We start from the raw sequence: 20,405 nt of genomic DNA, 5'->3' as shown, positions 1-20,405 counted from the left end.
TCCAGCTGCCTGGGAGGCAGAGAGAGAGGGAGAGAGAGACCATCTAGAAGAAGGAGCAGGCGATTCTCGATACACACTCACTTCATTTACGAGCCACACTCACGCTGGCTCTCACCACACCGAGACAGGTGGCCTCTGCCCGGATCAGCAGCTGTGGTTAGAAGCCATCTTAGCCGCACCCACTGAGGTTTTGAGGTGAGGTTTTTGGGGGGATCCTCCCTGACCATTCCGGCGTGAGCAGAGTTAGGAGAGGTTGAGCTTCACTTTCTTTTGCCCATAGTGCAGAGAGAGAGACCGCACGCCAGGCACGAGGCTCCCCACTCCTCCCCTCTCTCACTCTGCTTCTTTTTTTTCCCTGGGCTTCCGTCCAGAGAATGACTGGCTCCACTGGACCCAAGAGGAGGAACGCAGCCTGAGGATACAGTATAGCAGCTCCAGCCCTGCCTTGCCTGACTGACTGCCTGCCTGCCTGCCTGCCAACCTGCCTGCTGGGATACAAAAAATGCACTGAGGTTTTACAAATCAGCTGCAGCACCTTTGTGGGATTCATAGACTTGTTTTATTACTGTGTTTCCCCCGTCTTCACATCAGAAAAGAGTGGATCTAAGCTGGGCATGCAGACGGACAAACAAACAGACGGACTGACATATGGACAGAGAGCAGTGGGCACTGCGGCGTGAATGTAGCAACTGGACTTCTGTTCTCCCTGGTTACTAAGACCAAACAAGGATAACAGCCAGAGCACTTCCCTGTCCACCGAGGTAGTGGGTGGATGCAGCTCTCATTAGACCGAGAGACTCTATAGAAGCTGCAGGGAAACATCAAGTTGCTCCAAATCGTGGCGATCGTCAGAAAAATGGACTTCTACCTCAAAGTGCACTTTCGTTGGATTGCTTTTCCTTATTAAGACATTGTTTACAGAGACCTCCAGGGCAAACGTACTTCCATTGCTGCCCAAGTGGACCCGTAGGATTTCAGTGTAGATGAACGTGGAGATTGTGTCTCAGTGAGGATGACAGAGTGCGTACGGACGCTGATGCTACTGTGTGTTGTTCTGCTGGCCACGGCTCACGCAGCCCACAGCATCTACCCCAGGATACGGCTCTCCCACAAAGGTGAGTGCTATCTGATGTGTTTCTTTTATCACCTTTCATCTACTTTGGCAGCACATTCTCGCTCCGGCGTGTCACATCAATATAGGCCAGGACACCCTTTTTGGGAATGCAGCATAGTGTATTATAACTGTCAGAAATAGTTACTGCAGCTTCAAATGGAAATCTGTTGTGTGTCTTCAGTGCAGATGGGGAAGGACAGGTGGAACAAAACAGATTTCCCCCCACATTTTATAGACCTCAGCTTTGAAATTAAATAAATAAGCGAAATTAATGTATTTTTTTTCTAATTCAACAAGTTTCTGATGTTATGTGACAAACAAGGGTACAGAAAACGCAGTGCACGAATACAGAAAGTGTGCCGTATAAAAAGGAAGAACTCGGCGGCATCTTCTGTGGATAGAAAGAAGCCGCAGGTTATCATTACCATGCAACGAGCTGGTGATTAAAGGTTTATGTTTAACAGAACCACGCAGGGTTGGATCCGACTTCATGAAGTGCCTACTTTTTCCCACTCACACTGTTGATGATCCTTGCAGTTTGTTATGATTCCGCGGCCATGCGGGCCGAGAATCCTCAATGTGGCTTTCTCTCGTGCCATAGCGGCGGAGCGATGGGGGTGGGCGGGGGTTTGGACATGGGAATGGATGGGGCTGCATAGAAAAGTGTATGTGCCTGTTTACGTGTGTGTGGGAGTGTGTGATATCGTTGTGCGTCGTTGGTATGCGGAATGATCGTCGTGTATCTCTTGGACAATAATGGGGGATTTATCTTTGGAGATAAAACTCTTGAGTAAACACTGGCTTTTTCTCTGGGCTTTTTTTGATCTCTGCAGCAACAGAAGGTGATGATTCCACATAAGCCTGTTAGTCATGGTTGAATATAGGTGTGGAATTTGGTCAATAACTCATACAAAAATATGGTGGTGTGAGTCCGTTTGACAAGTCTGGTTCATCAGTTACATCATCTGTGTTTTGTGTTTTGGATTATGACATGTTCTGTTTATTTTATTGTGCACATTTATTTCAATAAATACATTAAATATAGCACAGAGGACGAGAAAAAGGCGATTTTGGCCACAGTCATGCGGAGCTCATATCAAAGTGAGAGGATCAGTGCTGATGTGCTTAGTCATAAATGACACGTCAATATTTGTTATGATCGTGACTTAGGCGCTGATGGATATCACCCAATTCATTTAGTGCCCGAGGGGGACGCCGCCGCAGTGATTGACATCCCACCTCCCTCTGTCTGTCTGTCCTCTCCCCTCTGATAGGCTTCATGTTCTGGCTAGCACAGAGCGCCATGAAAAGGCTGCAGTTGGATCCTATCATTATGGAATGAAAAACATCTAAGCCTTAATATATGCCTCATGGGCTCTACCAGCTCTACCAGCACACTAACACACACACAGACAGAGAGAGAGAGAGGGGGGGGGGGGGCAGACACACACATGCACAGGCAGAATAGTGTGAATTCCACACACGCCAATTACTTGGTTGCCGTTCAGGGAGATTTACTCCTCCTTGAACCGCATTCTGCTTTAAGAAGGACTAAGAAAACATTATCATAACACCCCACATCAAAACAGGGTGGAACATTTTAATCGTGCTCCTTGACAAAATAATTTGCTAATGGGAACTAAAGTTAATAATGTCAGTTTAATGTCATATGTTGCACCCATTTCCGGCCATAAGGGCAGATACCAAGTCAATAGAAAGTCAGAATCGATAGAAATATCAATAAAACATCAGATCAACTTCCTCCCTGCTTCTGGGAAGGAACTCCTTCGGGCACATCGTCATGTGTTTGAAGGGCGACCTTACGCCTGGATCTCTCTGCATGCTTTGATGTTCACCACACACATGGAACATGGTGTGGAATCATCATTCACACGCTTTCATCTATTCTCCATCTTATTGTCTAGCTCTCTGGACCACTGGAGATGGTCACATGTATTTGACTCGCTTTCATCCCAGTCATCCTTTTATTTGCACTCTAATTAACGTTCCAAAAGGTTGTCACCTAATTGAGTGTTTATCACAATCTACAATCTAATGAATGCATTTACATATACATTAAGCTCACTATCACTAACATATACAGAGAAATGTTCTCACTAAAGAACTTAAAGTTTCTTTTGCATAATCTATGAGATCCAGATCTGCATCGCCTAAAGCTCTTTGCCGGTGGGGGTGAGATGAACTGTTACGGTCATCAATTCTGCAGCTAATGAAGCCGTTGCACAGCAAGCATGTGTCAGAGTCTCGACAGGCTGCTGGTAGGTGGCCAGGCTTAGACTTATTTTCCTGCCTCTACAGCCCTGTCATGTTTGGCTTGAGTCGCAGTGAGTGTGATACAGCAAATCGTAATACCGATGACCTAATCAGATCAAAGTCAAAAGCTCCTCGCTTGTGTATAGTTTGATAGTTTGGCTCATGTCGTTAACTTTTCGCTTGCTTTTGAAGGTGAGGTTGTGTTTGAAGTTGATTTCCTGTTGATTCAGTCATTAAATTCATTTTGGCTGCGTTTTTGTGCAAATCAGGAGAAAGCATTCCTCATTGAATGAAGCTTTAAACCCCTATAATAGGTAGCTGTCCCGTACTGCTCTGCTGGTGTACTTTAACAGAAACCATTATCTGATGGTCTGATGAAAATGCAGAAAAAACAGCAATATCAAAACTAAATTCTTCATAGCTGAGAGAGCCCAAGGTGCTCGTGCAGCTGTTTTCGGCAACAACAAAAAAAAAAGATATTGAAAAAAAAAAAATCCTAAAATTCTTTTTCACATTCCTAAAAAAACAACACAAGTCGGCCGGTTATTATTGCAGTCTTTGCTTGTCTCTCCCAACAAGATGTCTGGGTTTAGTAAAAGTCTTCATGGGAGCAGCAATGGCAAACACATGTAATAAAACTGGACCATCTCAGTGTAATTAAATTGACCAGGCATCCAGCGTGTCTGCCAGAGACGTGTTTTCTTAAAGGTCGTAATCGTTTAGTGAGGTATAAATATTTTTTCAGGTCTGTGAAGCTGAATAAAGTTATCTGGTGATGCTAAGCTGTTCTGACAAGGTTAACATCATACTATGTGTATGTGTTCACTTATATAAATAAAGATATGTGCTTTCACTGTTTCAACCAAACATTTAACTCCATAGAAAATTTAAACAAAAGTTCACTTCAATACTTAACAGCTGGATTTACTCATGTATGTCTATATACTCTCCTATAATGGAATGAATGAGAGTACCCCTCCATGAAGCTTGTGCAAAACACAAAATCCAATCCAATTTCTTTTCTCCAGCATTTATGGTAATATCGTGAGATTGAAGCAGAGGAACTGAGGTAGACGCATGTGAACACAGGGATTGCTCTGCTCAGGTAGCAATTACTGTAGGTATGAATCCCCCCTTTGAGCTGTAATTGTAAACCTTCCTCTCCAGACAAGAACCCACATTCTATATATATTTAACAACCCTGGAGGTGATGTGGCTCTAGGTGACTTTCTTCTGAGGGGAAGATGGGGAATACCAATATGGCCTAAAGTTGCTTCTGCCTGTTTTAATGAGGAGTCCCATCAAATTCCTTCCGCCTACATGTGCACCCTATAATTAACATTTTCCACATTGGATAGGCCTTATATCAAACTAAATGGAGGTTACGGCGATGATGAGATAAATCACACCTTTTAGGTCAGCAAAGGAAAAGGGATATTTCCCTTATAACCCCCTTCCCTCCACGCTCATCCCTCCTTCTCTAGAGTGCTTTCTCATCTCGCCGTCCTTTTCTCTCCCATTGTGTTATGTGTGTGCTCTCCACTTCATTAATGAGATGTCCAGAGGGCAAGGCAGCTGGTGGAACTCTAATATCCTTTCTGACCTTTTTTTTCCTGGTAAAAGGGATCAGGGAGAGGAGTTAAGTTTGTGCCCTGGAAAAAAAAAGAGAAAGCACACACATTGTTTGAGTAGTCAGTGTGATTGTCACCTATTGGTTCGTGGACTTCACATTTGAAGCCTCGAATTCGGTATTTCGGCCATTTTTTTTTGGGCGTTCCCCACGTTAGCTGACCAGAAGTGACACAAGAGGGTGGAGTAAGTACAATTGAATGCTAAACAGTAACCCACATCATTAACTAATTCATTTCAAGTCTAGTTTGGCACTAAAGAGGCTACTTTGATTCAATACAGCACACTCTCGAAGCAAGTGGAAAACTGGAAGGTTTGATTACGAGGTATAATTTGTTCGGGTCAATAGCAACGTGCATTGTCAGTGTGTTCTCTTCACAGCAATCAGGTCACAGACTCAGTCTTTAGAAACATATGCTGCTCTCTTTCTCTCTCTAATCCTGCTCGGACACTGCATGTGGCTTTCATTTTCTCTTTGACATTCCCCTCCACCCTTTACACAAGAGGATACAGAAACACAATAATGTATACCGATAATGGCATGACACCCAGTTCTCGCCAGCTCCTGACCCGGCCCCCAGGGTCTCCACAGTCTGGAACCTCGACACCAAAAGGAGAACAGACTCCCTCCTTTTCCTTGTCCCCTTTAACGCCGTCGCACTCCAATCACTCTCGGTTTCCAGCACAAGTCCTATAACACAATAAGCAAACCTATATAAAGGCTTATTTCACTAGAAATATGAGAAGTTTCATTTATGACACGAAATGTGCGTTTAATATTGGCAAAAGATTCAATTATGAGAGCAAATTTAATTTGGGTATTAAAGTTTTCTCTGGAATGTTTTATATATGAACTCGTCTTTGACATGCGACCCCCCCCCCCCCCACCCACCCACCCCCGCCTCGTGCTGCTTAGCGACTTATAATCAAAAGTACGTTGCTACTGCACACACACACACACACACACAAACACACACACATAGATGGACACATTGTTCTCCCCGTGGATAAAGAGGAGATCCCAATGTTTGTTTTGATTCGACTTCTCCGAATCTTCTCAGGCATCTCTCAGCACTCCTCAGACAGCCGATGAAAGTGTCTGTCTTGAGGGAGCCCTTTTTTCTCCCTGTTTTCCATTTGAAGTGGGATCACAGTCGGGCCATGTGTCTCCCTGGCTCAGTTGCCGATGGTGAAACACCCCCTCCTCCTCCTCCCACCTCCTCCGCCTCTGACGACCAAGGAGCCCTCACTGGCTGCAGATGGTGTGAACATTTTTGGAAACCCCCCTTTACCTTCTTCAGGCTGTCTAGCTGGTGCACATAATGACAGAGGAGAGACAGCATTAAACAGCATTATGAGCTCTGAAGCATCTCTCAGTGTGTCAGTGTAACCCCATCCACCAATTGTGCTTCATGACTCTGTAATCTTTAAACTAGTAACTAAACAACTCATTATAAATGTGATTATAGTTTCCTTCCACTTGTATTTGCACACTGGAGGGGAATTGATATCCTTTCTTTCTTTCTTTCTTTTTTCCTCTCTTTGTTGTTTCAGTTTCAAGCTTGAAACGGAAAGTCCTCTTTTTCTTTAATGACATGAGCACGGCATGGAAACATTCGAGTTCAGAGATGTGGATTATGCATATAAAGTACCATACTTACTTCTGCGTGTCTGAGAGGGAGCGAGGCGACTTGTGCGTGTTTCTGCGTTATGTGTCCACATAAATCAGCTGCCACTCAGGATTATTAACAAAGACAAGTGAACAGTAGATGGAAAAAAAAAAGGGCTTTGGCTTGTAGACTATTTACACCATCACTCCAAATAGCTGCCTACGTCTGTCATCTAAATAAGTGGTAGCAGACTCGAGTTCACACAAAGAAGGAGCTGATTGTTTTTGAGAGCGCCGGCCTAGTGCTTGTATAAAGGTTGAGCTGAGTTGTCCACTATCCCTGATCCAAGTTCAGCTTAACTCAGAGGGGACTGTGGGGAGATGGAGAGGAAAGGCAGTGTGTGTGTGTGTGTGTGTGTGTGTGTGTGTGTGTGTGTGTGTGTGTGGATTAGATAATTACAGGAAGCATGTCTGAGCCCTGGCTGAGCACCACTGCCACATCCCCTCTCTGCCACCTAACCGCCCCGAGATCTAATACTACTCAAACAAACAGTCGCTTGTCTCCACCATAGAACTCCTAACAGTAACAAAATATATCACCCACTCCTCTGCGGATACCTAATCCCAAACAAACAGATGAAAACCTTCAACAGAGTGTACGCTGTCGCTATGAGTAATCTACCAAAAAAAATGGGCAAACTCTCTCCTTCTATCTCGGAGATCGAGTAGCACTAAAAATATACAGATGCTAGGAAAACAAATCATACAATTACCCTCTGCAACCCCGGCATTCAAAGGCGTCTCAGCATTATTTCAGCTTTACGGTTGGCATCATATTACAGTCATGTGGGCGATTTCCCCCCCTCTCTCTTCATTTAAAAGGAGTTTTCTGAAGAGTGGTGCATGGATGATCTGGAGAGCATGTGGCCTAGTCTTATACGTTTGGATCTCAAACCCTGTGTCTGCTCGAATCTGAGGTTTGAAAAGCCGCGCTAATACACACCAGATCCCGCATTTCTTCTCTTCTCAAGGCAGCTGGTCCAACCTGGTGTTAATGAAAGGTTTTTCAGGCCAGTGAGATCCAGAGGAAGTGCACACCTCTTTGTGTAAATCCTTCATCCCCATCCTCTTACCAGAAGCTTGCAGAGAACAGGCACAAGGGAGCAGCCTGTCAGGTTCAATCAGGTCCACCTGGGTGTTGTATGGTATGTCGGATGTGTGCATGCAAACTGTCTGAATCTGCTCGGTCTGCGATGAGTGTGTGTTTATACGTGATGACATATCTGCCACGATCCGCTGCTTCCTTTTTAAAGGAGGATTTCAAATCACAGCCGAAGCGAGACTCGCAGGGGAGTGGCAGCTGATCTCAAACGCATGGCTGATAAAGAGACTTGTTTTCCGTTTCCTGTCCGATAAAACTGCTTCCTCCTGGTTAGAGGGACCGTAGCCCATCAAATGCCCCTCTCATTAATCACAACATCTTTCCCAGGACTCATATCCCATTTCTTCCAGCCCTTGCCTTCACCGTTGGTCTGTTTTTTTCTGGCAGTTCCAGTTTATTGGTACGTGCTTGTGCCTGTAAGGTCAGCTTTGAGCCGTGACCGCTCTTTTACTGGTGATAAAAACAAGATGCTTTGTAGTTTGGAACCAATGGCACATGGAAGCGTGGCTGGATTGAGTGACAGGAGGCATAGGTGCCACATAAGGAGGGAGAGATGAAATAAAAAAAGATAAGCCTGCTGTTGCTCGTTGCCAATCTCATGGGGAAACGAATCAGAAACACATGTTGCAATATGCCCTTGGCCATCGGAGCGGTTGGGACACTCAGCAGGTTACTGGAGCAGTTAAAAGTCCCGTGAGGATGTGATTTGGTCAAATTTAATCTGTCTGGTTAGTTAAGTCAAGAAACAAGATGAGGACCATTGAAATGAAAACACTGTCTGTTTCCTTTCAGGCTGAAATTGCTGAATTGCATAATTCTATTATGCTGCGTTGGTATTGTTTTGTCTGAATCTCTTTGTGTGCATGTTGTTGTTGTCTGTTGCAGAGCTTTGGCAGCTGAACAGGACCTGGGTGTTCCAGGGACATGGAGCGTCTCTTCAGCCCCAGACCATGCTGCTGGATGAGGTCCACGAGAGGCTTTATGTCGGGGCCAAGAATACTCTGTTCTCCCTCAGTCTGGATCGGGTTAACACGCACCCCAGAGAGGTAGGTTTCCATCTCCCCCCGTGAAACGTGTTGAACTCACACACCCGTAATATATGGTTGCAATAGGTTGTCCATGTGTGCATCTTCATTATAAAACAGCACTTTGACGGATGATAACCCTGTGAGATTAGTAGCAGTGAAAATAATGCATGAAGTACGATTCATCTGCAGGTGTGATAAAAAATGTCAGTTTAGGGGTTTTACCTAATGTTCCTGCTTGTGCTAATCCATATGTATGACGAAGTGCGTGAGCTCTTTCTTCAACAGCCAAGGCTGCCTCATCGCTCTTCACACTTTGGCCCAGAAACAGTCAGCCAACCTTCAAAGCTAAAGCTGCGTGTTGTGAAACGTGGCGGCTGCTGCGGTCAATTGAAGGAGAGCTAAACTTTGGCTAAACTAAATAAACAAACAAAGAAACCAAAAGTCAGAGGAGGCGGAAACCAGCCCAGGGATTCCAAAGTAAATGCTTTGACAGTTAGCTTGACGGCAGCAGCCTGAGCCGCATTCATAAAGTAAGTCAAACTTGTGGTGTTTACAGTCTTGCTGGTCATATTTTCAGGCCTGCATAATGTCTGACTTACTTTGACAAAGCAACACATTCAAATACTAGGGTTTGTGATCTTGACTCATTTGGACATAAACTTCTAATAACATAAAATTGTTATGTTTTTTAATTCAAGAACAAGCTCAGACGCATCATCATACATTTGCATTAGCATACGTATTAGACAATTAAATTAGGCAACACCCCTTATTGACATTTTCCATCATACAAAGTCAACAATGGTGATTTTGTCACATTTCCAGGTAACTATGTGTAGAAAATGTTTCCATATACATATTTTTCATGTGTTTTCTCACAGATCCAATGGGCCAGTACAGAATCTCAGATTGAGGAGTGTTTGATGAAGGGAAGGGAAAAGGTAAGACACATACAGTTGGTATTATCGCTGAGAGAAATAATCAATGAAAAGCACAAATTCACAGTTGATCATGTGCATAAACTAGGCATGTATCTATGCAGTACAACTCCTTATGTGGGGATATCCATTCTAGAGATAGATACTGTCATGTTATGACTGATTTACACATCTCACTGTGCTCGTTAACCTTTTATAACCTCAAGTATCAATGTTATTGATGAGGCAGTAAAAGGCCTGGCATTCGTTTTCCCTGCTTGGCCTCAATCCGACCTCATAGCCCCTCACCCAAGCACCCTACTTCCCCACCCACTGTTTCATATCTGTGTCTCTTCCAACAGTCGGAGTGTGCTAACTACATCAAGGTCTTGCAGCAGTACAACCAGACCCATTTGCTGGTCTGTGGAACGGGAGCCTTTAACCCCATCTGTGTCCTAGTCAGAGTGGGACACGCAGGGCAGGTGAGTCTCCGACACAGAATTAGAGTTTGGTTTCACAACCAAATAATCAAGTGCTATAAAAAGGGTTTCTCTTGGCAGAGATCCCTCCAAAGTCAAATAAACCTTTCATGTTACTTGACTGTTAATCCATGATGGATATTTAAGTATGCTATCTGTCTTTGCCTGCTTTAAAAACTGTGGTTGCCTTTTGTGAGCATCACTTTTTCCGTGCAAAGGAAAAAGAATGCTGGATGTTTTGTCATTAAACAGTCGTCTGACTTTGTCTTGTTTTGCTCACGTTACACCATTCCCTCTTTAAAAGGAGAAGCCAAAACCTTCTCACAGTGTTTTGATGTTTTAGCCAGGAGCTCCGAGAACAGTACTGCTTGGACCGCTGAGCTATTAAATATAATTATCAATAACTCGTATCACTGGAATTGAGTTTATAGCAAAAAAAAGGAGTGGTGAGGTGGAGATGGAAAAGACAAAAATGAGTAAGGGAGGGTGTTGTTTTTCTTTTCTCCAGCTGGAGAGAATTGTTTAACCCAGGTCTCATTGATAATGAAAAAAGCTGACACCACTGGTGTCCAAACAAACAGGGAGAACCGGCCTGGTGCTGCTTTCTGTCGGGGCGTATTTCAAGAGGTTACTGTAGACTAATGTGCTGTCTCACTCTGGGGTCAATTCTAATGTTTGTGTCAGCTGCCTAAGTGGGATGCGGGTATACTGGTGCATGCAAAATTGCTTACTTCCATCTGTGCAAGAATGTCTACAGTATGATACATATCTCCTAGATGTCAAACATGGAACAGTCCTCAGTGTGTGTGTGTGTGTGTGTGTGTGTGTGTGTGTGTTTAGAGCAAAAAGGAGGGGAGAGGGTTTCCATCCTGCATTCCAACACTGGTCCAGTAGGTGAACCAGGCCAGTCACACTTCCAAACAGGAACCACTCTAAACCATCACTCATATCATTGGAATGCTCATACAACGAGCAAAACTGGCTCCGTATAAGTGACTTAATGTCTCTACGAGGTTCCCTCAAATGAATGTCACACCTGCTGTATTCGATTAAGATTGAGCTTTACCTAAATAATATTAACACAACCATAAACTTAGACAATACGAATGCAATTTATCAAGCCAACCACAGAGTGACAAATCATGTGTTCTTGCACCACTGGCCCAGACATTTTTAAAAAACAGCCACATTGCAGAGTATACTGTGTGTAATGTATCAGTCTTATTATGTTTGGTTTTGCTACTATATGATGATGGATGAGTTTAACACAGGAACTGACTTCTGTTACAGTCATGTGCCGGCAGGAGTCACAGCACAGTAGGGTTCTGTGGCTCCTCATAAATCAATATATGACATCCCTTCTGATGTGCCAGTGCCAGTCATAACTCGATGGCGGCCCACAAGGTATGAGCTGCGGTTCTATAGGAGGTTCAGGTGTGTGTGTGTGTGTGTGTGTGTGTGTGTGTTTCTGTCTCCCGTTGTGATGCAATAGCATCAGAAGAGTAGTAAACCCACTATGCGAGCTTCGTTGGTTATCTCCCTGATTCACTCATCCATCATTCCTTGTCTCATCTGTCTTTCGTCCTCCGTCCCTACCATCACTTTGCGATCCCCCCTCTCTCCAATCCACCTTTATCTCTCGCCATGCACCACCTCCTGTGGTTTGTCTGGCTGTTGTTAAAGCCTCTGCCTCTGATTAACCCCGCCTGGCCGTCGTGTGTTCATGTTCTCAGGACAGGCTGTTTGCTCTGGAAGAAGGCAGCGTCATGAGCGGCAGAGGACGCTGTCCATACGACCCCAACAGCCCCTGCACCTCCACGCTCTCCAGTAAGACACACTGGTCTCCCTATGAGATGTTTTCATTCACACCATGCAAGTCCACGTTGAAGGGACCTGCTCGTTTTTTTCACCTCTAATCAGTCAATACTGCCACCTTGTGGTCTTTTTCCATGTCTGCATTTAAATCACAGTAACAGAGGTTTCACTTTAAGTTGTGTGCACTGTTTTTAATTCAGTGTGTGTGTGTGTGTGTGTGTGTGTGTGTGTGTGTGTGTGTGTGTGTGTGTGTGTGTGTGTGTGTGTGTGTGTGTTACAATAGGAGGAGAGCTGTATATTGGCCTGTATACTGACTACTGGGAGAATGACGGTGCGTTCTGTCGACTGAATAACCAGACCTACACACGCACTGAAAGAGACGACAGGCAGCAACTCAATGGTTGGTGTATATTTATATGTATTTAAATGCAAGGGAGTTAAAAAAAATATATCAAAATGTGTGACAGTTAAATGAGAAGTTTTCGAGATGAGATGTAATGATTGGTAGAGAAAATGTTCTGTAATTATGTTTGTGCCAAAATCAAATCATGGTTTCATGATTGATAGGCTAATCAAATTAAATTTGTCAATTTTTACATCGGCCACAAGATGACAATGTAATTGTTTTCATCTGGACTGTTTCTATTTGAGGATTCATGAGCTTGTGTTGTTTCATTCCATTTTTAAATAATTAAACAATAACTATATAACTATTTGCACTATCCCTCCACTACCCAACTGTTTTCAACTTTATATTTCATTCCAAGCCTTTTTTGTGACACATTTTTCTTCCTGCAGAACCTAAATTTGTGGGCTCGGCGGTTATTCCTGACAACGATGACAGGGATGATGACAAAGTTTACTTCTTCTTCACCGAGCGAGAGATGGATGCCGAAGGAGGGAACAAGGCTGTGTATACTCGCGTGGGGCGAGTCTGTGCGGTGAGAATACAAATCCTGAAGTGGATTTCTGGCCATTATTCAGTCAAAGTACAGCCGCGCTCACATCCTATATCTGCCTCCATCTCTCAGAACGACCAAGGAGGACAGAGAATGCTGGTGAATCGATGGAGCTCCTTCCTGAAAACGCGTCTCATCTGCTCTGTGGCTGGACCCAATGGCATCGATACACACTTTGATGAACTCGGTGGGGAAACTTTGTGTAAACTTTAAGGGTTTTATGCTTGACAGCATGTATCGACATCCCTCAAGAGTCCCTGCACTAGTGGTCACCTAATTAAAGCTAAAGCAACACATTTCTATGCTTGGGGTTGTGTACATGAAAGCCAGTAGCCTGTGTGTAGAGTGACTCAAGTCCCAGCGAGTGCCTCCCATGTACAGTAATACCTTGAGGCTACATTTAAGTTACAGAGCTAAGTGGAAAAATAAAGACCCCAGCGATTCATTAAACAAGGCTTCCTGCTGTTCAGACTCAAAGATTCTCATATCCATCTGAATGAAAAACATATCAGTCCTTCTGCTGCAGGATAAGAACAAGCTCCCAAAAGACTGTACTTTATCTCAACCATTTCTGTGAAGCTGTACTTGCAGTGACACGATGACTTTTCTCTAAATCACAAAAATAACTGCTAACAAACCGTTTCTAATGCCTACACTGTTGTGTTCCAGAGGATGTGTTTGTGCTGAAGAACAAGGATGGGAAGAACCCAGAAATCTTTGGCCTCTTTAGCACAACGAGGTGAGTGGAGGCTGACGCCGGCGTTTCATTACACGTCAAATTTCATCATCCATCAAATCACAAATCCAACCCTCCTTTTTTGCAGTGCGGTGTTTAAAGGCTACGCCGTGTGTGTCTATCACATGGAGGATATAAGAGCAGCCTTTAATGGTCCGTTTGCCTTCCGAGAGAGACCCGAGCATCACTGGACACCTTATGAGGGCAGAGTCCCCTACCCTCGACCTGGATCTGTGAGTCCTGAAGTCTGAATGAAGTCATATTTAAAGTATTTCAGGACTTATGGAGTGAGAGAGTCACATTTGCACACAACTTTTGACTCAAATCCGATGCCATAATTATGCATTCCCAGCACTCTCCACTAGTCTGAGTCGTCCTCTGGGAGGGACAGTGTTGAGAGGATGTAGGATTTCAGCTCTGATGAATGTCAGCACTACTGTCGCTCCCTGTCATACAGGGACAGTCTGGAACAGAATAAAGCATGTCAGCTGTTTTTCTTCACTGCATAAAGGACCAATGCAATGAATGGCCTGCTTTGTCTCTGTCCGTGCCCCTTCCTTTACTCCTGCTATTTCTGCAACACCATCTCTTCGACAGTGTGCCAGTAAAGTGAATGGAGGTGGCTTCTCCAGCTCGAAGGAGTTTCCTGATGAGGTCTTGCGGTTTGTGCGTTCCCATCCTGTGATGTATCGTCCAGTCCTCCCCCTCCATCGCAGACCAGTCCTGCTGCAGACAGAGCCAGGGAGGAGAAAGCTGACCCAGATCGCCGTGGACAGAGTCCAGGCCCAGGATGGACACTATCATGTTCTCTACATCGGCACTGGTACGCCAACCCAGTCTCACTTCCAACTTCCCATCTAAACCCAATCATGTCATTATTAAAAGGTCAGAGCAGCTGACAGAGTATAAAGAGTGAGCTGAAAGGAGAGGATGGACTTTAGTCCAGGAGACCGCCATTTGTTTCCTGTGCAAAACTAAAAGTAAACGTTGATATCACATGAGTCATGACTCGGTAGTAACATGAGTCACTTGGTAGTGAAGCGAGTCATGAGTCAAGTTACCTTCACCCACGCTCTTTTACTACTCCTAGCTAAGCGGTAGGCTAAACATCACTTCCTGTGAAGATGGAAGTTTATTTTGAAAAGACACTGTGCTTGTAACGAGTGGACATTGGCTCGCCGTCCCTGTCACATCCAAAGGTGACACTAGAGGGCTACTTACCTCAGGAGCACCGACCAAGCGTTGCTATTTGACCCGATCAGAATGTGTTGGGTAAACACACTGCAAATGCAAATGAGAAGCGTACTCTAAACATATGCCTGAATAAACACACATGATTTTTTGATATTAAAAAAATGTTGTGTTTTAAACCTGAAATGTTGCAATATTTCAGATTTTTTTGTTTATTTTGTATTCCATTACCTGTAAAACTTTGTAACATTTATGTCTTATTCTATTAGATGACTCAGTGGTGTTGAAAGTTATCACCATCTATAACAAAGACACAGACACTATGGAGGAGGTGTTGCTGGAGGAGCTGCAAATATTCAAGGTACAAAATGTGAAGTCGAATTTGTAAGCGAGCAAATTCTGCATGTTACCGCGTACATAGGCCTACCACAGTCTGTTATGATATGCTCATATGATTGCTATGATTGATGATATGATTCGCTCCCCTATGGCTTTCAATCATCAGAGAACAAGTAGGATTAAGCAGCAGCCCTGCTGTGAGAGATTTTCATGATGATTTGAATACATCACCTCCACTGAGATCAGTTCCTTTTGAAAACTAGCTACTGTCATTTAAACAAGGCTTGATATGGGATAGCATAAAGGGAGGCCTTAATGTCAGCTGTCTTTATTTTATTCATATAGCATATGATGAATCACTGATCCAACTTCATTTTTTAACACAAGTAAATGTTTCCTCTTCGCAGGTGCCAGCACCAATAAGAGAGATCATAATATCACCTAAAAGGGTAAGAGGCGCATCTGTTTACCGCTGTTCAGTCGTGCACTTCTGTTGTTTAGCCACAAGATGTTAACATTGCAACATTTTTAATGACTTTGTATTGACATAATTGAAATGGACTGTTGCCTGTTTGTGGCTTTATAACCCAGTTGAATGAGATAAAGACAGAAAGCATTTCTATGGACTCCAATTGAACTTTGTCTTGATATCAATGGTGCTCATGCTGGTGGGTTCACAGCAACAGCTGTATGTCGGGTCAGAAGTGGGCGTGGCCCAGGTCAGACTGCATCAGTGTGACCTCTATGGCTCAGAATGTGCTGACTGTTGTCTGGCCAGAGACCCCTACTGTGCCTGGGATGGTCTCACCTGCACCAGATACTACCCTGCTGGGGTCTACACCAAAAGGTAACAGCACGCACACACTTTTTTTCTCCTTGCAGTGTGAGTGTGTGTGTGTGTGTGTGTGTGTGTGTGTGTGTGTGTGTGTGTGTGTGTGTGATCATAGTGTCTTGCACTGAATGTCACAGTGCTCCGAGGCTGTCATTATCACTCTGAGATATGACAGCCAGGTGTTTTGTGACCCCCCCCCCCCCCCCATCCTAATATATTTCTCTCTCTGTCCCCCCTCTTTGATTTTTTCTCTCTTTCCTTTCACCTATCTCTCGCACTTCCATCACATGTTCAAAACGACTCCCTCCACCTCCTCCCTCGCCCCCATCTCAGCAGACGATTCAGACGGCAGGATGTTCGCCATGGCAACGCCGTCCAGCTGTGCAATGGGCTGCAAATTGATGGTGAGTGTGTGAAATGACTATGTGCGCGCGCATGGATATAGGCTACTCGTGTGCATTTACTGGTATCAAAAATCGCATGCAAGCCAGGGCATGACGCAATTCTTGAGAAGCACTGGACTGAAAAATCTGAAAACGCTTCTTGAGTGTGCTTCTACTGAGGCGATAGATTGGAAAAATCCACTCCGTGTTTGTCAGCTAATGAAAGGTCACGTCAGTTCGTTGCAATCTCTCTTGGCTCACTATCTTTTATGATGTCTGTGTGTGTGTGTGTGTGTGTGTGTAGATGAACAATGGCACAGAGGTGAGGAGAGGCTGGTGTACGGCGTAGAGAGCAACAGCACTTTACTGGAGTGCGTCCCACGATCACTTCAAGCCAAGGTCCTCTGGTTCTTACAGAAAGATGGGGAGAAACACGAGGTGAGTATGAAGGATGCGCTAAAGAAAAGTATACAAACAAAAATATACTTAATAATATATTAGACTACAAACACAGATATGAAAAGCACAATACACTAAAACATATAAGGGCCAAATCATTTACACTTAGCTTCTCACATTTCTATTCACCTCTTCCAACGACAGATTTAAATGTTAAAATGAAGATTTTGATTTAAAGTGTATTCTACAGATAATAGGAACCTGGGGTGGTTATATGCCTCACAGAACCTTAAGCACTGAAATCATCCTATTGAGTGCACTATTGGACTTCTGTAGTTCCTTAATTATTCCTTCACTTCTGTAGGTTTTTTAATTAAAAATCCTCTTAGGTGAAGAACAAATGCAGCAGCAGTGCAAATGTCTGAATAACTGGACTTGAATAATGGCTTCATCGATAGCTAAGAAGAAAAATAAATCGTTTTGCTTTCCTCCCTCTCCGTGTAGGTTCGAGGAGATGAGCGGGTGATCATGACCTCCCACGGACTGCTGTTTTTACGCGTGAGAAGCTCCGACGCCGGCGTGTACGTGTGCCAGACTGTGGAACACGGATACGTGCACACGTTATTACGTGTCTCTCTGCACGTGCTCAGTGGGGAGAGGGTGGAGTCAGCGATCCACAGGGCCAATGATAGGGATGGAGGGAAAGCTGCAGCGCCGTGCCCCTCCTCCACTGCCCCCCCACCGGGCCCCAGTGTCAGCCCTCGGGCTCTGGTGCCGTCCTCGGGCCCGGGCCCCCGCTCCAGGCTGTGGTACAAGGAGTTTCTCCAGCTGATCGGCTACGGAGACGCCCAGAGAGTAGAGGAGTACTGTGAGAGAGTGTGGTGCTCTGATAAAAAACGGAAAAAGACCAAAAGGAAGTACGCCTCTCCTGCTGGCGAGAAGAGAGGGAAAGGGAGAGGAGAGGAGAACTCCCACCGAGTTCCCAGGCACACCTCAGACACCTGAGGAGTACAAAGATTGACTGTACACACACACACACACACACACACACACACACACACTAAAGGTCACATTCTGTGTTTGCACCATTTAAAAGGTTTCACTTTGATTTTCAACATGAGCAGTGACAGAAAAACAACAGTTCTGTAGCGGTCTGTTCAGCTTGTAGCATGTAGCTACATCCATCACTGAGTAGTTTGGCTGTGATGTCTCCATCGACGCTAAAAGGCAACATTTATGCCTCCTTTGTGTGGTGCAGACCCTGGGTAGAGGCCCTGGAGGGAGATTGACGACTGGTTTAGCGATGTTGCCTATGAACTGAACTGATATATATAATATTTAAGCTCCCGTGGACTTTACCAGCCCAACCCAGCTGGCCAAATGCACACAGAGACTGCTACGCTAAAACCCCCACCCCCCCTTGTCGCATCCAAATGGCTCAATATGACAAACTCTTAATGTATCTGAGAGTTTTATGAGAGAAAACTATGTTAAAGGTAATGGCCTTCTTATCTTTTTTTTTTGTATTATGATAACTTATTTTCTGTAGTTGTTTTTAGATGTCATAAACTGGAAAATGTATTATTGTTTTTGTACAGTGGAAAATGCATTGAGCTTCATGATACTGCGTATTTGATTCTAATATGGTCCTCATGGTGGTGTTGAATACATGCAGATGTTGCAACGCCGCTATTATGGAAATTTGAGGCATGTTTTGATTATAAGTTTTTTCCCCCAATGGAAATAATTACTATTTAAGCACTTGTGTAAAATGTTACACTATGATGAAACATGGTCCTATCAGTGGATATTATTGTTATTGTAAGTGTCTACATTGACATCAGATGATCAAATGTACCAACAGTATTGTGTGTATTGTATAATGTATGTATCTTAAATGCAGAGTGGTCCTTGTGTGCACATCTGGTAACTATAACTGTGTATTCTAAAAAAGTCACCCTTCTCTGCTGGTTCCCTCCTCTTTCCTTATCCCTATCTCCCTCTATCGCCCCTTCCTCTCTCTTCATTTCCTGCCTTTTGTTCGTCTGGAACTACGTTGCAGATGGGATTCATAATTACCACCACAAAACTCCACATTCCCCTCAGAAGAAGAAGAAGAAAAAAAGAAAAGAAAAGGCAAATAGGGTGACCATCCAAGCATGCCATGAGCAAGACTGATGAGTCAGGCTCATGAATATTCAGTTAATCCTGAGATGAAAGAAACATAAACAATCTGATGTTTCAATGAAATGCATTGTAGTTGTGCTAAGAATAGAGTCTGGAGGATCACCTCTTTTTTTCCATGCCGTGCCTTATTTATCCTTTAATATTGTCACTTTAGAGTTTTGACCTCGTTGTATTCCCTACATTTATAATAGGGTAAAAAAATTACCCTTCAACCGAGAGCTTTGACTTAGATTGAAAATGTTGTATCTGCTATCCACCTTCTAAATACCTGCCATTAAAAAAAAGATGGACCATCCTTCCCTGGTGTCACCTCTGTGGTTCAGACATCAATAATGACAACGTATACCGAGCACGCACACGCACACGCACACACACACACACACACACACACACACATTGAGAATCTGAGCCGAAGCGTAAAGAGAGAGAGAGAGAGAGAGCATCATGTGCAGAGGTCACTTTAATTAAAACATACATTTTCATAATTATGCAACGTTACGTTTTATTTGATCGAGCAACTGCTGTTACCGTGATATCAACTCATTTGCTTTGTTTCATAATATTCTAAAATGTGCCATATGCTAGTGAAATACAAAACCAATGCAACCAGTAAGGACCGGTTATGGCCATCCTGTGAGCTGCACACTAGGACGCCACTCTCATTCAAATTCTGTCTGGGTCTACCTGAGTCGGCGGGGTGCTGAAGGCATTTGAGAATGGGATTCATGCTGCTGATTTATTCCACATGGCTACCATAGCAACAGGCTCTGGACCAAGTTCAGTTCCCCTTGTCATCAAAGCTCTCTCCCTTTCACTCAACTTGTACCTGTGTAGTCTGGCCCCCTGGGACCCCTCTCGCCAATAGTCCCTGTAGCCGCAAATAGATCATGCTTTAATATATGAGGCTGGTCCTCTTAGATAAATGCAAAATACAAGATTGGTAGCATTTCTAATGCCTCTCGACACGCTAACAGCACTAACAGTACAAACTACAGCCGAGGTGCTGACCTGACAGTGTTTACCTGAAGAGGAACCAGAGGTTGACTTGGTACATTCCCACAGTAAGGCAGGCGAAACTACTGACAGGCAAAATTGTGGAGTAACCAATAGACGTAACTGTAGAGTACGAATGTGTCAATCAGACTCCCTATTGTGAGTCCCGCCCCCAACTCTGACGAGCCAATGGTAGCCTGACCTACTGACCCCAGCTGTGATTGTTAAAACAAATGCATTGTGAGGATAAGGAAATGCTGCAGCATGACCGAATTTATCTGAATAAAACAAGGTGAGACTATTGAAGGAGCAAGTACTCCAAAACAGAGGGGTTCGCCGTGAAGATATATTGATCCCGG

The 20,405-nt window shown here is 44.1% G+C and overlaps 1 protein-coding gene across 2 annotated transcripts; it reads left to right on the top strand.

Moving 5' to 3' along the window:
• The first annotated feature begins 282 nt into the window (after nucleotides 1-282).
• sema3e (sema domain, immunoglobulin domain (Ig), short basic domain, secreted, (semaphorin) 3E) lies at nucleotides 283-19,423 on the top strand. Of its 2 annotated transcripts, none has more exons than XM_084017191.1 (17): nucleotides 283-1,115; nucleotides 8,674-8,834; nucleotides 9,698-9,757; nucleotides 10,096-10,215; nucleotides 11,946-12,039; nucleotides 12,311-12,427; nucleotides 12,826-12,968; nucleotides 13,059-13,173; nucleotides 13,656-13,725; nucleotides 13,811-13,955; nucleotides 14,320-14,545; nucleotides 15,183-15,274; nucleotides 15,660-15,701; nucleotides 15,933-16,099; nucleotides 16,421-16,488; nucleotides 16,772-16,905; nucleotides 17,371-19,423. In XM_084017191.1, exons 1-17 carry the CDS (start codon nucleotides 1,013-1,015, stop codon nucleotides 17,869-17,871), a joined length of 2,358 nt encoding a protein of 785 aa, XP_083873317.1. In that variant the 5' UTR covers nucleotides 283-1,012; the 3' UTR covers nucleotides 17,872-19,423. The 2 variants fall into 2 exon arrangements, with proteins under 2 accessions (XP_083873317.1, XP_083873316.1); XM_084017190.1 differs by having other exon boundaries at nucleotides 284-1,115; nucleotides 16,418-16,488; nucleotides 17,371-19,422.
• Nucleotides 19,424-20,405: the final 982 nt, after the last annotated feature.

This window comes from Eutrigla gurnardus (assembly GCF_963514095.1).
Source record: "Eutrigla gurnardus genome assembly, chromosome: 9".
In the NCBI taxonomy this organism is placed as follows: Eukaryota; Metazoa; Chordata; class Actinopteri; order Perciformes; family Triglidae; genus Eutrigla; species Eutrigla gurnardus.
The sequence above is the reverse complement of the archived record's forward strand: the minus strand, read 5'-3'. Positions and strand labels throughout refer to the sequence as shown.